This window comes from Apium graveolens, chromosome 5 (genome assembly GCF_009905375.1).
Source record: "Apium graveolens cultivar Ventura chromosome 5, ASM990537v1, whole genome shotgun sequence".
In the NCBI taxonomy this organism is placed as follows: domain Eukaryota; kingdom Viridiplantae; phylum Streptophyta; class Magnoliopsida; order Apiales; family Apiaceae; genus Apium; species Apium graveolens.
In genome coordinates, this window is record NC_133651.1 from 180,400,632 (window position 1) to 180,415,994 (window position 15,363).

At 34.4% G+C, this 15,363-nt stretch overlaps 2 protein-coding genes across 2 annotated transcripts; both read left to right on the forward strand.

Moving 5' to 3' along the window:
• The first annotated feature begins 8,849 nt into the window (after window positions 1-8,849).
• LOC141660498 (uncharacterized) lies at window positions 8,850-9,446 on the forward strand. The gene has a single exon (XM_074467484.1). The coding sequence runs from the start codon at window positions 8,850-8,852 to the stop codon at window positions 9,444-9,446; it is 597 nt and encodes a 198-aa protein (XP_074323585.1).
• Window positions 9,447-9,449: 3 nt separating this feature from the next.
• Window positions 9,450-10,357, forward strand: LOC141660499 (uncharacterized). The gene is made up of 2 exons (XM_074467485.1): window positions 9,450-9,850; window positions 9,991-10,357. Exons 1-2 carry the CDS (start codon window positions 9,450-9,452, stop codon window positions 10,355-10,357), a joined length of 768 nt encoding a protein of 255 aa, XP_074323586.1.
• Window positions 10,358-15,363: the final 5,006 nt, after the last annotated feature.

Below are 15,363 nucleotides of genomic sequence, written 5' to 3' on the forward strand. Positions count from 1 at the left end.
CGTAGTCATAAAACAAAAATGAAGGTAAAATTAGAAATTAAGTTGAATTTTAATAAATATCAAGTAGATTATATAGGCATAACCCATAAAGAAAAAATAAATCAAGAATAAATTAGGAGGGTTAAACCTCATAAGAGCCAAGTCACTGAGTTACACGGAGGAGACAATTAGCAACCTGTGTCTTGGTAAAAAAAATTACAACATAATTTTCAAGGGACTCTGCATGTTTATTTCATTTGATTATACTCCAAATATTATAATTATTTTACTTTTATCCTAAAGATTATAATTTTTTAAATTATCTAATACTATAATTATTTAGAATGATAAAATGAAGGATTGCATTATAATTGTTTAAATTCTAATCCTATATTGGTTTTGGTGTATAGTTCATGAAATTGGACTATTATCCTTTAAAATTGGTAATCTCATGTTTTTTTGACAAAGGATTATAGAGAATGAATTATTGTTGCATGCCTGTCATTTTAGCTATTTCTTCCATTACCTCTTTCAAAAACTGAGCTTTAAGTTCTTCACTTACAATTAGAACATTCTGCTTCTCCCCTACTGTCTTCTCAACTGTCTTCTCCCCCTTAGTTGAGGAATCCTCTACAACTTTAGGATTTTGAGGGGCTTCAATAACTTTATGAATAATGTTGTACACTTGTTTCATTCCTTCATTTAAGTGTAGCATCCCCTGATCTAATTTGTTGAATCTTAGTGTATGAAATGCTTCATTTTAAAGAATTGACATGTTTACTGACTGCTTCTCCTCTTCGATTCTTTCATCAACATACTTTTCCATACCAATAATTCTCTGTTTTACATCTCTAACATCATTTACATCTTCAGCAATAAGATTGTGCACATCTTGAATATCTTTTCCCTTAGAGAGAATGCTGGATTTTACTTCATGTTTCACACAATTGTCAGTTGATAAGTGACAGAGGCAGATGTAGACTTCATATCTGCTTGTGCTTTTACTTTTGTTATCCAGATTGAACAATTTGCATTTCTTTTTGTAGAGCTTTCATCTTTTATAACAATTCAGAGTGTGTGTGTGTGCACTCACCTCACTTGCACTCCCGTTTATTTCACTTATCTCACGTGCATGTGTTTCACTAGGTGTTTGCCTCACATCACTCGTGTTTAGCTCCTTTTCGCTCTCCTTGCGGTACCTACATCAAAAATCACCATGGCCCCCTGAGACGAGATCATGGACAGTGTAGGAACAAATTATCCTATAAAAAACCTTAAAGGCATTGAAACCTGTATTGCTTGTAAGTTGTAACACATCCTTGTCCACTAAAAAAGTGGAATCAAGTGGGTTTTTATCAAAAATAATTTCATCTGTTGTGCTCTCTTCTTTCTGTGATCCTTGAATTATTGGAGGACCTGCTAACGTGATTACCAGCAGTGTGCTTGACTCTTCACAAAATATTAGTGCCGGATCACGAATTTCAATAGTTTCATCCTGTAGATAGAATGAATCCAGAGACTAGTTTATTTCTATTTCAAAGTCCATATCCTGTTGAGATGATACAGATGAGGCTGCAGCTGTCTCAGGTTCAGTACGAGATCATTTTCTTGGTGGAGGCAGAGCTGCGGGTTCACTCTCAATTATCGTAGTCATTCTAGCTCTAACTTTTCTCACTGGTATTTTTCCTTTTCTGAGCTTAGAACCGGATGAAGAGGAGACTGTTTGACTCTCTGTCTTGACAAACTCCAGCCATTTAATTTAATTAAGTTTTTTGAGACATGGACAAGACAACCAATTTAAAATTAATCACAAAGTTAATTAACATTTTAAAGTTCAAAATTACGCAATGATTTGAATAATTTAATAATTTCAAAAAATTATTTAATTATTCAAAATTAGTCAAGTAATTTCAAATGAAACACTAAAAAATCCGAATAGAATTTTTTTATTAATAATTTAATTTAAATTTTAACAATAACTTAAATTTTAAAACACAAGCTTTCGAATTAAATCACCAATTCTAACTATATCGAATTTTATCACAATAAAAATAATAAGTCGAAAAAAAAGAAAAAAAATACCTCAAAATCGGTTTACCAAAATTTCAAGATAAGAACCCTAAAACCTAACTTGATTAAACATAATCTAACACAAGACAACACCCCATCCTAGTTATTATACACCCAAATAAACCGAAAAACACCAGTTTATCACACCTGTTAATAAACGAGATCTAAAAAATAAATGGGCAGAGTTTCGTTTGTATTTGAATGATTTTAATCAAACCAGCAAGTAATAATACTTAAAATAAATGATTAAACCAATTGTGATCAGTTCAGAGGGAAAAAATTGATGGGTCGATTAAGAACAGTAGTTTGAGATTGTGTGTGTATCTATATATCTGTGTATATATATTATAAAAAAACTAAAATAGATATTATTCAAGACATCTATATATATTAATGACTACTCCCTAATTTACCCATGGATAAATAAATTTACCCATGATCCAAATCATATATATTTTGCCATATTCATGGACTATCCAATTAGCTTCAATTGACCCATCTTAATTACTAATTACCTAATTTTAGATTTCAAAATCAGCCTATTTATAGAAAATAATTTCAAAAAAAATAAATCATGCATGATTTGCTCATTCTGTTACATCACTCTTTCACTCTTCATCCATACTCTCCCTCTCTCTCTCACTCTCTCTCGCTCCCTCTCTCTCTCTCGCGAATTAGAAGCTACAATGGATGACCATTGGATCTGAAAACTGAATCTTGGCGCTAAAATGTTATCATAATCATGGAATTTCAAGGTATTGCTTATCACCAGTTTCTAATTTGCTATTGGATTATTATCTGTTATTTTGTCATGTGATTCACAGGATTATACATTATGTACGTTAATCACTAATGGTAGGATCCAAACGTGTTCGTGGTCGTAATACTGAAAATATTTTGAATGCATCACACACCTCAGGTAATAAAGGTATGAAATATGATGAACATGTCTCATTGTTACACTTTTTGTTTTGTATTTGGTAATGATTTTTCATTTTTTGTCCAATCAGAAAAAAATGCCGCGTCCGTGGCCGGAATGTAGATTCCATTCTTACAGACATGACTAATTCTCAGAGTGCAGATAATTACCAGATGATTTCCTCCTGCAATGATTCATGTAAAGTTTCTTCATTTTACTGACGTAGTTTGAATCTAAAAGTTATTATGCAGACGTTAATAAGGCTATCTTTATTCTTTGCTTCAGTTAAACCCGGATATGATCCAATAAATATGCGTGGCAATGCATTTTCAGATAGTAGCAAGGAGAATCAGAATCCACTAATTTTGTCAGGTTAAGCATCTCTCAGCCGATCAACTATTGAACATGGCCAAAGCCGGACATTCTAACAATTTTGATGTATAGTTAATGTTGTTTATTTGTGATTGTTACAGGTACCAAACCGCAACCGTTTAATCAGTCTTTGAGGACTAATAATGCAGAATATCTTAGCCGTAATCCTCTAAAAATAATTAACGGTAACTTGAATTGCAGGACAGTCATGTATGTAGATAGGCCTGGTATTTTAAGTTAACTTTGTATTCACCTTTCATGGATGCAGGTAATTTTGCAAAGTTGTCTCCTTTGACTGAATTATCAAAGAATATTGAATTTAGTCAGAATTTACAGTTTGCAAGTTCGGCCACTTTGAATGGTTTTTGTTTGCTTCTTAATGTAATACTAATGTTGTGTTTACACAATACCATGATCAACATTCAGTGGAATTGAAAATAAGTTTTTCTCTATTCTTTGCTTTAGTTAAACCCGGGTCTTATCCAATAATTTTGATTGGACATGCATTGTCAGATAGTCGCAAGAATAATCAGAGTCCAATAATTCCGTCAAGTATATCATCTCTCAGCCGATCAAGTATTGAACATAGTCAAGGTCTGTCGTATACTGCGGTCCACTTTGACAATGTTTTGTTTGCTTCTTAATGTAATACTAATGTTGTGTTATACAATACCATGTTCAACATTAAGTGGAATTGAAAATAGGTATCTTCAACACAGAGAGCTGCAAGATATTAACATAGAACTATGTAAGCAACAAATCTCCGGCGATTTTCCATTGTGTTTGGAAGATTTAGGCAAACAGTCTCTGCGCACTCTTGACACGACAAAGGCTGGTAAATTCCCAAGTTTACATTTATAGCTACAATATTCTTAATTTTAATATACCTTTTGATTATGCAGTTTCAGTTGTCGGTAATTACCAATCCAGTGATAAGGATAGATTAGCCACCGGACAGATGTTAATGTCAACTCTCCATGAAGTTCAGGTTGACATTAATTTCCAACCCAGTTTTGAGAAACTAGGTACTGACGGATATTGCCTCAATACTAAACCAAATGCAAAACCAAACCTGAAACAACCTGGTAAACAATAATAAGTGTGGTCAGTTTTTTTTTACTAAAGAATCCTGTTTGATAATATAAATGTCTTTACTTAAAATTAAAGGAAGAAAAACCAAATGAGGGTGCGTCGAAAGAACTGAAGTTTTAAGGAACACAAAATATTCCTGAGTACACTAACGGATGATCCAACTATTAGTGAAAACATTGTGCACAAGCCTGTGGGAACTGCGTCACCTTCACATGCTTCTCAAATATCAGGCACATTTTACTTCACTCATAGTTGGAAAAATTTGTGTTTAAATTTATATGATATTGGCTGAATTGGTTAAGTTTTTCTCCAGGTAAAAGAAAAAATAGGCTGTGCGGAAAGAGTCCGCGTGACAGAGAATTATTCGATAATTCTCCATACACCCAACCTGGAAACACTTCACGTTCATACTGTTCTTAAATATCAGGTCAAAACATAACCAACGTTATTTTTTATTACAGTTGTCCATGGTTGTCTTATTGCTATATTGACAAAATACAATTTTCAAATTGTTAAATTCATCGCACAATTTGATAAATTTTGGGTCAACCATGTAGGTGTACAGATAAATGGAGAAACATGCGCAACTCCTGATACTCCATGCGTTCATAAATTACGACCTATGGGATTTGAAGGTTCATTTCAAAATCAAAATTATATATTAGAGATGCTTACTATTTATGCAAATAAAGATAGTAGTAGTTGATCTTATTAACAATGTTGTTGTTGTAGCAGGAGAACAACGAAATATTGCAGCTCCAAAAAATACTCAAAGTGCCAAGAGTACTGTCACTTTTGCACTGCCCGCATCCACTATATTTAAACGACCACAAGTAACTTTAGGTTCCAGTAGTGATATCACTGTAAAACAACAATCCAAAAAAACATGTGGTAAAATTAGTCCAGGTTCTTCAACATATGATACATCTTCCGTAAAAAGTTATTATGAGCAAGGAGAAAGTTCAAGTTCTAAGAACTTATTAGGAGAATTTAACAATGTTGAAGATTGTGACAGCAACGATAGTGATTGTATATCTACCGGTATGAACTTAAATTCAGTTTCATTCTTAATTACTCTGATGTTCCACAATCATAATAATTTCAAAATTTGTAGGTGATTGTGACGATGTTGATGTACATGATTTTGACAATACTGTTACTAAGTGGAGTGAGTACCTCGATGTCGGTGATCCTGATAGAATTTGTTCAAAGTGTCAGGCCATCATGTGGAATCATGAAAGAAACAATAAAAAAGCGACCAAAAAGCCTCCAACTTTCTCTCTTTGTTGTAAAAATGGTCAGATAATTCTTGAGAAAGAAAAGCAACCTCCCGAGCCTCTCGCTTCACTCCTTACTGGTGGATCCCGTTTTAGGCATTTCAAGGAAAATATTAGAATGTACAACTGTATGTTTGCCATGTCTTCCACCGGAGGTCAAATTGATCGTAGTATCAATCGTGGCGGTGCTCCTTACTGTTCCAAGGTAAAAGGTGTAAATTACCACAGTATGGGAAGCTTTGTACCACTTGATGGTGAGAACCCCAAATTCTGTCAACTCTACATATATGACACTGAAGATGAAGTACATAACAAAATAAATGCCGTTAAGGGAGGACGCGATGCCGTGGATGAAGAAATCGTTGAGTCATTGTTAGAAATGTTGGATAAACATAATCGTTTGGTCAAAGGTTTTTGTATGGCACGTGAAAGAATTAGTCAGAATCTAGTTGATGAATTTAAATTGGTTCTAATATCTTCGTCTTCCGCATCTGGTCGACCTAACCATATTGGTCCATCGAATGAAGTTGTCGGGTTGATTGTCACTGACGAGTATGCTAAAGGATGTAGGGATACAATAATCCATTCGAGAACCAATGGATTGGAGAGAATTTTTGAAACAGATCCACGGTTTATGCAGCTTCAGTATCCTATTCTTTTTCCTCATGAAGACATCGGATATTACCGTCAAATCCCTTTAAACAGACCAAATCAAAAAAATTAGAAACAACGTCAGAATGCCGAAGATGAAGATCCAGATGAAAAGGGGGAGAAAGAGTTCATCACGATGAAAGAATATTACAATTATAAACTCATGATACGACCTTCGGAAGGTATGTTTAAAATCATGACCTAAATTTGAACACTTATATATGAATTAATTCTACCATTCTAATTTTCTCCCGAAATTGTCTCATGTATATTCAGGTTTGACTCCACATCTGGGAGGTCGTTTATGGCAGTAATATGTTGTTGACACATTTATTGCGATTGAGCAATACAGACTTGACTGGATCAGAGGTTACCGGACTACAATTCGTTCGGATATGTACCACAACATACGAGATGCACTAAACAAGGGTGACAACAATCCTGAAAATGTCGGCAAGGCAACAATATTACCAGCCTCCTTCACTGGCAGTAAAAGATACATGAACCAGTATTTCAAGGACGTAATGGCAATTTGTCGAACACTTGGACACCCATCATTATTCCTTACGATGACCACTAACACAAAATGCCCTGAAATTCAGAGGATGTTAAAATTTCTACCTGGTGTTGATGTTGTTGACGCACCCAACGTCGTTGCAAGGTTATTTAAAATGAAAGTTGACCAACTTCTTGATCAAATAAAAAATAAGAACTGCTTTGGAGGTTATATTGGAGGTATGCTATTTTCAGGATTTCTTCCTCTAACAAATTGCTTATGATTTAAATTTAATATGACATGTATCTAAGGCTTTATTTAATTATTTTCATCAATTTCATATTACAGTAATGCACGTCATAGAGTTTTAAAAGCGTGGATTGCCACATGCTCACATGCTAATATGGTTGCATCCAAACGATCGTCCCAAAACAACTGAACAAATAGATAAAATGGTTTCTGCAGAAATTCCTGACCCAAGTATTGATCCAGTTGGTTACGAAGCTGTCAAGAATTACATGATCCACGGACCATGTGGCACTGACTGTGTCGATTCTCCGTGTATGGTTAAAGGCCGTTGTATTAAACATTTTCCTAAAAGGTAATTCTGAGATCTTTTACATTAAATTAATTTTCCAAAAACTACTGGAAGAATACAACATTTAATTTTTCACCTTTTAGTAAAACATTCCTTTTAGATTTATTTTAATTAAATTAAAACATCATTCTTTCCTTTTTAACAGGTATAATTCTCACACATACTTTGATGACTATGGCTTTCCCATCTATAAGAGGAGGAAAACTGGAATTACCGTAAAGAAAAAGGGAATTGACCTGGATAATCGTTATGTTGTCCCCGACAATCAAGATCTTCTAATAAGATTTCAATGTGACACAAATTTGGAGATTTGTAACAGCTCCAGATCATTAAAATATCTGTTTAAATATTGTTTAAAAGGACATGATACCGCCACCATGTGTCTGAGGAAAAAAACAAACAACAAAAAAGGGTGCACAACCACAATCACTCCTGAAAAACGGCCGCTTGATGAAGTCAAGCAATACTTGGATGGAAGATATGTTTGTGCATCTGAAGCATCATGGAGGATATTTGGTTTTGACATCCATTCCCGGTGGCCTTCCGTTGAACGATTGCCAGACATCTACCGAATGACAAGCATGTGTCGTTTAAAGGCTCACAAAATCTACAGGAAGTTTTCGACAATGCTGGAACAAAGAAAAGCAAATTAGAAGCATGGTTTGATGCAAATAAAACATATGCAGAGGCCCCAAATTTAACCTATTCAGAATTTCCAAGCAAGTTTACATGGCATCCACAACCTGGTATCTAGAAACAGAGGAAAAGAGGTGATGTCATCGGTAGGCTTGCTGAAGTACATTCATCTAGCGGTGAACTATTATATCTCCGAATGCTCCTGCTCAGGATTAAAGGTGCTATATATTTGGATGATTTGAAGATAGTCAACGGCCATGTTTATAACTCCTTTCACGAAGCCTATGCCGCGCTAGGTATCCTCCAGAACGACCAGCAATGGCACGAAGCTATAGGTGAAAATGCGCATACATCCATGCCTCAACAATTATGTGCCATGTTTGTCAACATTTTAGTATACAGTCCAGTCTCTCATCCGCGTAGCCTTTGGGAAGCTCATTGGGGATGCATGTCAGATGATATTCTTCTTGTGAGGTGAAATCTCACTGGGAATCCAAACCTTTGTCTATCAGATATTGAGATCCAGAATTACGCTCTTGCAGGTATGAGCTGTTAATAATGCTTTGTACATATTACATGTTCCATGTTTGGATTAATGTTATCAAGTTTTATTAATTTTATTGCAGAGATAGAGAAATTTTTGAATGATATTGGTAAAAGCCTTAGAAACTTCCCAGATATGCTATATCCCGGAGATGCTTTTTTTCCAACTCTGAGAATAGATTAATTCTTGAGGAAACATCCTATGATATAGAAGAAATGAAGAGAATCCACACAAGAAATCATAGTATTCTCAATGATGAACAGAAGATAGTCTATGATTCCATTCTTGACAATATCAACCAGAAAAAAGGTGGTGTTTTCTTTTTTTACGGAAGTGGAGGATGTGGAAAGACTTTCTTGTGGCAGACACTGTGTTGTCGATTACGATCAGAGCATAAGATTGTGCTTCTTGTTGCCTCATGTGGTATAGCTGCTGTGTTGCTTCCTGGTGGGAGAACCGCACACTCCCGCTTTCACATTCCACTCAAGCTTGATGAAAATTATTCTGCCGGTTTAAGACACGGGACTGATATTTCTGAGATACTTCAGCGAACTGATTTAATAATTTGGGACGAGGCTCCTATGCAAAATTGTCATGCTTTTGAATGCGTTGATCGATCCTTGAGAGATATTATGTCTGCTATTGATAAAAGCAGAGCTAAAAAGCCATTTGGTGGTATAACCATTGTTTTTGGTGGAGATTTTATGCATATACTTCTTGTCATTCCAAAAGCGTCAAGGGCTAAAGTTGTCTGCTCTACCCTCAATAAATCCAAGCTTTGGGAATCCTGTGAAGTATTTTTATTGAAGTAAAACATGCGGCTTAATGCAGGAAATAGTGATTTGGAGAATAAAACCATTGCGGACTTTAGCAAGTGGCAGCTTGTTGTCGGTGATGGCAAAAAAACCAATATTTCTCCAAGTCCAGACACTGGTGAAATGTTAATAAAGATTCCTGATCAATATATCGTTCATACGTCCGGAGATCCAATGCAGAAGCTTTTTGAAGTGACGTACATAGATTTTATACAAAATATCTCTTCACATGAATACCTCAGATCAAGGGCCATACTCACACCTACCAATATCATGGTGGATGAGATTAATACAACGATACTTGAAAAAATTCCTGGCATGGTTTACACTTATCTGAGTCAGGATTCAATTGATGATGCAGGTGATGATGATAATGATTTCAGATCCACTTTTCCAGTTGAGTATCTAAACTCTACAATATGCCTTGCATTCCTAAGCATGAGTCAAAATTGAAGGTAGGAGTTGTCGTCATGCTTATGAGAAACTTAAACCAGATCATGGGATTATGCAATAGTACACGAATGATTGTGAAATCCTGTAGGAAGAACAGTATTGAATGTGAGATTTTGTGTGGCTCTCATGTTGGAACGAAACATCTAATACCTAGAATTGAGATGATTCCAAGTGACACGAACTGGCCATTTGAATTTAAACGCGTTCAGTTTTCGATTCAAATATGTTATGCCATGACGATTAACAAAAGTCAGGGACAATCACTTGATACAGTTGGGCTTTACCTTCCTAAAGCAGCTTTCTCGCACGGACACATTTATGTTGCTATATCTAGAGTGACACGACCTGAAGGCCTCCATATTCTCATAGATAGTTGTGATGGTATTAGCACAGATATCACAAATAATGTAGTTTTTGAGGAAGTGTTTTACAATCTTCCAAGTGTAGACAATTGACATGACATATTAAGAACTTCCTGTAACATTTTTCTATATATTTCCTTCTTAACTTTGGATTTATTGTGTTTGAAATATCAATGGTGTGAGTTCAACATCCAAAATGTTACACTTTTTTTTACTGCATCCATCTATGAACATAATATAAACAATAAATCTCCAATTATTTTGTCTATTAAAAATATGTATAATTTGTTTGATTAGGAAGATTTTCTTAATTGTTTATATACTGTACATATTTTATTAGGAATTGGATTTCAGTTTTCCCTTTTTCTGTTGGCAAAAACCCAAATGATAAGGTTGGTTAGTTGTCATAATCACATCAAACACTTACCTTAAGAATTATCAGCAAATTAAACCGGGATATTACTCTAATTCTCAATTAAAGGAATAGATTTGCACTATCAATTTTGAGCTAAATTGTTGGCATCTCCCTAATGCCTTGCTGGTTAAATATATTTTCAACATTTTTACAAGAGTTTTGTCATTTGCTAAGCATCATCCTTTAGTTTCTCTCAAGAGTTCAACCATTTTGTAAGATCTTCAATTCTTTAAGCGATTTAAACAGTTCTTAGAATATTGAATGTATAAATATCTTACCTGCTGAGTTGTTATTAAATTTTTGAATGAACTTTTTTCTTACTCTTCTTATAGTGATCTTTTTCAATGGAATCATTTGATCGTCTATCCAATCTCGACAAGGCAAGCACTAACTGGGAAATTAAGGTCAGGGTTACCAGGATGTGGGCTAACATGACTTTAGAGACGAACTCATTGAAAGGCTACAATCTTATTCTCCTTGACGATGATGTATGTTTTAAATTTATTCATCTTTGCGTTATTTGCTGTCAATACTTTTTTCCAGTATTATATATTTATGTTCATGCCTTTGCCTATCATAACATTTGGAATGGATTCAGCACGAAAATTATGGAAGGCGGTGTCTATGTTTTTGACCAGTTTGCAGTTAAAGATCCTGTTGGAAACTTGAAGCCTGTGCAGTCAACCCTCTGCATCAGATTTACATGCTCCACTACTGTGAGGACTGCTGATGATGATGGCATGATCCCTTCGCAAAAGTTTGAGTTTTTAGACCTGGGAGATTTGTTTGCAGAAGCAAATAAATGTCTTCCTCAACAGCAGCCTGAATTTGCAATAGGTCTGGTAACGGACTCTTTTAACTCGATATTATCGTAATTAACTCATATGGAACAATTCTCCTACATATAAGACAACCTACTTTAATATTGTGTAAATAAATCTTGTGTTAAATAGATATTATTGGAGTTGTGGAGGAGTATGAAGGTTTGAACAAGCTTCATACTCGATACGGAGATAGGGACATTGTGAAGTTTAGAATATGCGATTCAAAGTAATGTGCATATGTATATTTGATCAGTAGTCTAATTACGCATATACACCGCATATTGCTAATAGATTATTAACATATATGATATCTAAACCTATTTTGTAGTAATGCCCACAAAGTTACTGTTTGGGGTGATCTTACTGTGTCTTTCAACAACGAGATGGCTGGAAATCCCAAAAAACCGATCATTTCTATTATAACAAGTACAAAAGTGACTACATTTATGAGTAAGTACGTATGCAATCAAATCTATTACACAGTTATATTCTTACTGATTAAACAATTAACTTTATTCCCATATACAGGTTCTGTTCAGATTGGTACATTACCATCTACTCATCTATATATAAATCTACATGATGAATCTGTGAATGATACGAGGAAGAGGTAACAAGTAAATATAGAGTTAAAATTAACTTATCGACGTTTTGCTCTATTTATTAATTTCTTCAATATGTTTAGGTTGTTTGAGGAAGGATATATAATGAAAAGAGACAAATTGTTCCAAGCTAAACAAATTGAACTGGTTCCCACATTATTTGAAAAATTGTCACTCAAAGACCTTAATGAGAATCTGACATACGATCAACTCAAGGTATTGCATTTATATAATATTCAGAAATGGTATTTTTTATATGGTTGCTTTTGTTGTTAAATATTACATTTTCATCGTACCCCAGAAAAGAATTTGCTACACCTTTAAGATCATTAAGGTCGATGAGGAAACAAATTGGTGATTTTATAGCTGTAACAAATGTCTCCACGAGGTTGAGCGCATTGGAACAGTATTCAAATGTACCCAATGTCCTCGAAACATTCCCGTGTCTACGAAGAGGTAACCTAACTATTTCAATTTATTGGAAATATTTGTAGGCTTGATACTTTTAATTAAAGCCTTTAAAAAATAGCTAACTATTTTCTCAAGGTTCCGTATCATGGTCCTTGCCGAGGATGAGACATTTTCTTATAATATTGTTTTGAATGATCGAGTTTCTAGAAGAGTTCTTGGAATAAGTGTTGTAAAGGTGGTTTTTGATTACGATAAGGTAAATAACTGTTGAAATAAAACAGCTACAGCGTCACCATGTTATACCACATATGCATTCTTATTTTCTACAACTGTGTTCAGGATTCCTCCAAAGCCTTTCCAGAAGTGATTAAATCATTAGTCGGAAGACTAATTTCAGTTAAGCTCGGTCTGACAAAATCAAACGTTGTTGAGGATAACAACATCTTTTATGCTGATGATTTATATGAACCAACGATGAACACTCCAACTCCTTCTGAATCTCCAATTCTGTCCGAAGATTATTCCATCAACATGGGTTTTGAAGTGAGATTATAATGCGGTTATGTTATATTTGAGTTCTCTTTAGTATTCCATGCTGAATACTAATATTTGCAGACTTTCTTATTAAAACCTCTTTGCATGCTCTAAAGATGATGACAGTAATGGTACTCCAGTTCTGCTAAATCTGTTACCAAAAAAATTAAGAAGGTACTGACAATAACTAGCATCCTATGTTAGACATCCTATTTACTTATATACCAAAGTGCTTTTCGCTGACTAGGAATTGTCCTTATTCATCACTCTAAAACTATGTCCACCTAATTTAATTAATGAATATGTCACTTTTGCTTGCAGGAAGGTTGATAGAATGCTTCAACTTTGAGTATTTTCCAGAGCTTTCATCTTGCTTATGGCTGAATGATTTTTTACAGTTATTGTCCGCGTGACATTATTTGCAATTTCGATTGCTTAACAATGTTTTTACCCTGTTTTCAACATTTGTTATCTATGTATTTGATTTTTAATCCTTCATAACTGTGATCAGCGTCATCACACATAAATAAAAGTTTGGTTTACAATATTTGAATATTACCTTGATCATCTACGTTTAATGAAGCATGGTTGAAGCACTACTTTTATTAAAAAGTAGTGCTTATTTATCAAGGACACTCTCGTACACCATTTAATTTGACAATCAATGTCCTTTATGGACATAAGATTTTATAATGGAAAGAAATGTTTAATTTCAAATTGTATAGCGAAAATATCATTTTTTCAAGAGAAGACAAGTTCTTAAATTTGACTCGAAACATTCATGATGAGCAGCCTTAAATTCAAAATAAAGTGTCAGACTATATGTTTTAAATTCCCCGCATTACTCAATATTGAAATTTACCAAATGTAACTACTTTCCATCTCATTATACAAGTTTCCACGATATTTCCCGTGAATAACCTCAAAATATGCTCCTTAATTTTGACATAAATCAATACCTTAATTATGGCAATCCTGATTCACACATTGCTTTGTTTAGGATTATGATATAATATGCGTATTGTTTGTGATTTGCAGAGTATACCACAACCTATAAAAATTATCCTAATTACCTACAATCAAAATGACAATATCTTCCTTTAAAATTGGTGTTATTGAGTATCTTTCCCATATTCAAAATCGATCCTATTCTACTTAGACGGTACTATATATTCAGTAACTTGTATAGTTGTTCTACACTAAAATTGTTGAAGAACATACAGGTTTGTACACATATTTCTCTTCAATTTCAATAAAAAATAATATACATAATACATTAATCCTATAAACATTTATCATCTTTCAGCCAGGTATGGATGACCATCAATATTTGTCCGATCTGAATGCCACTCAAATTGCATGGACATTGAAAGTTAGGGTGACAAGAATGTGGAGGTCACTGAATGGTCATGGAGAGGTCTCGAGGCACAATCTTATTTTACTCGGCTGTGAGGTGTGATTGCTTTTAATCTATTGCAAGTAATTGAGTTCACCACGTTTCTATTTTTCATATTCATTATTCATGCATATACTCTCTTTATATTACAGAATACGCACATGGTTGCAGTTGTTTCACCTGCTATTTGGAATCAATTTGTCGGACTTTTGATTCCAGGAACCTTATACCATATAAGGAACATAGGTATCATGCCTGCAACTGGTTTGTACAGGCCTGTGCATAACACAAACTGCATACGGTTCCTACCCATCACTATTGTGGATGTAGTTCAAGTGGATACTCTAATAATTCCGCGGCACAAGTTTGAATTGACTCCCCTGCCTGCTATTTCCGACGCTCTTTTGAATTCAAATTATGATGAGATGTCTGTTTACTCCACAGGTATTGAATTTTAAAAGTCGACAATCAAGATTTCTAAAGTTATAAACGTTAGTATTTTACAATGTCAAAACAGATGTTATCGGTGTTGTCGAAGACTTGGAACCAAAACGAACAATCCTGAGCAGATTTGGTTCAAGGGATATGATCCGCTTCAGACTAAGTGATGGAGAGTAAGATATTCCGTATTCTGGCCCTTATAATGCAGATTTGTACAATCATAACTGTTTAGATTACCACGTCTTTACTTTGATTTCAGGACATCGCACCGTGTTTATTTTGTGGGTAATTTCCCAATATTCTTTATACCAGGATATAGGAACAGAAAGGAAAATTGCCATCCTTGTATATGTCCGTATCAACATTTACCAAGGTTTAATTCTTGCTTTCCTGCATGTACTAATTGTTTTTGAAAAAATCAACAGTCTGACTCTCAAATTCCATTTAAAGCATTCCTAAAGTATTCTATTTTTTCT

What these genes read in the sequence shown, in the direction of transcription:
- LOC141660499 (XM_074467485.1), top strand. Translation starts at nt 9,450, where the DNA reads ATGCGGCTTAATGCAGGAAATAGTGATTTGGAGAATAAAACCATTGCG. An exon ending in AGATCCACTTTTCCAGTTGA is followed by an intron (nt 9,851 to 9,990) that starts GTATCTAAACTC and finishes GAAATCCTGTAG; the next exon opens with GAAGAACAGTATTGAATGTG.
- LOC141660498 (XM_074467484.1), top strand. Translation starts at nt 8,850, where the DNA reads ATGAAGAGAATCCACACAAGAAATCATAGTATTCTCAATGATGAACAG.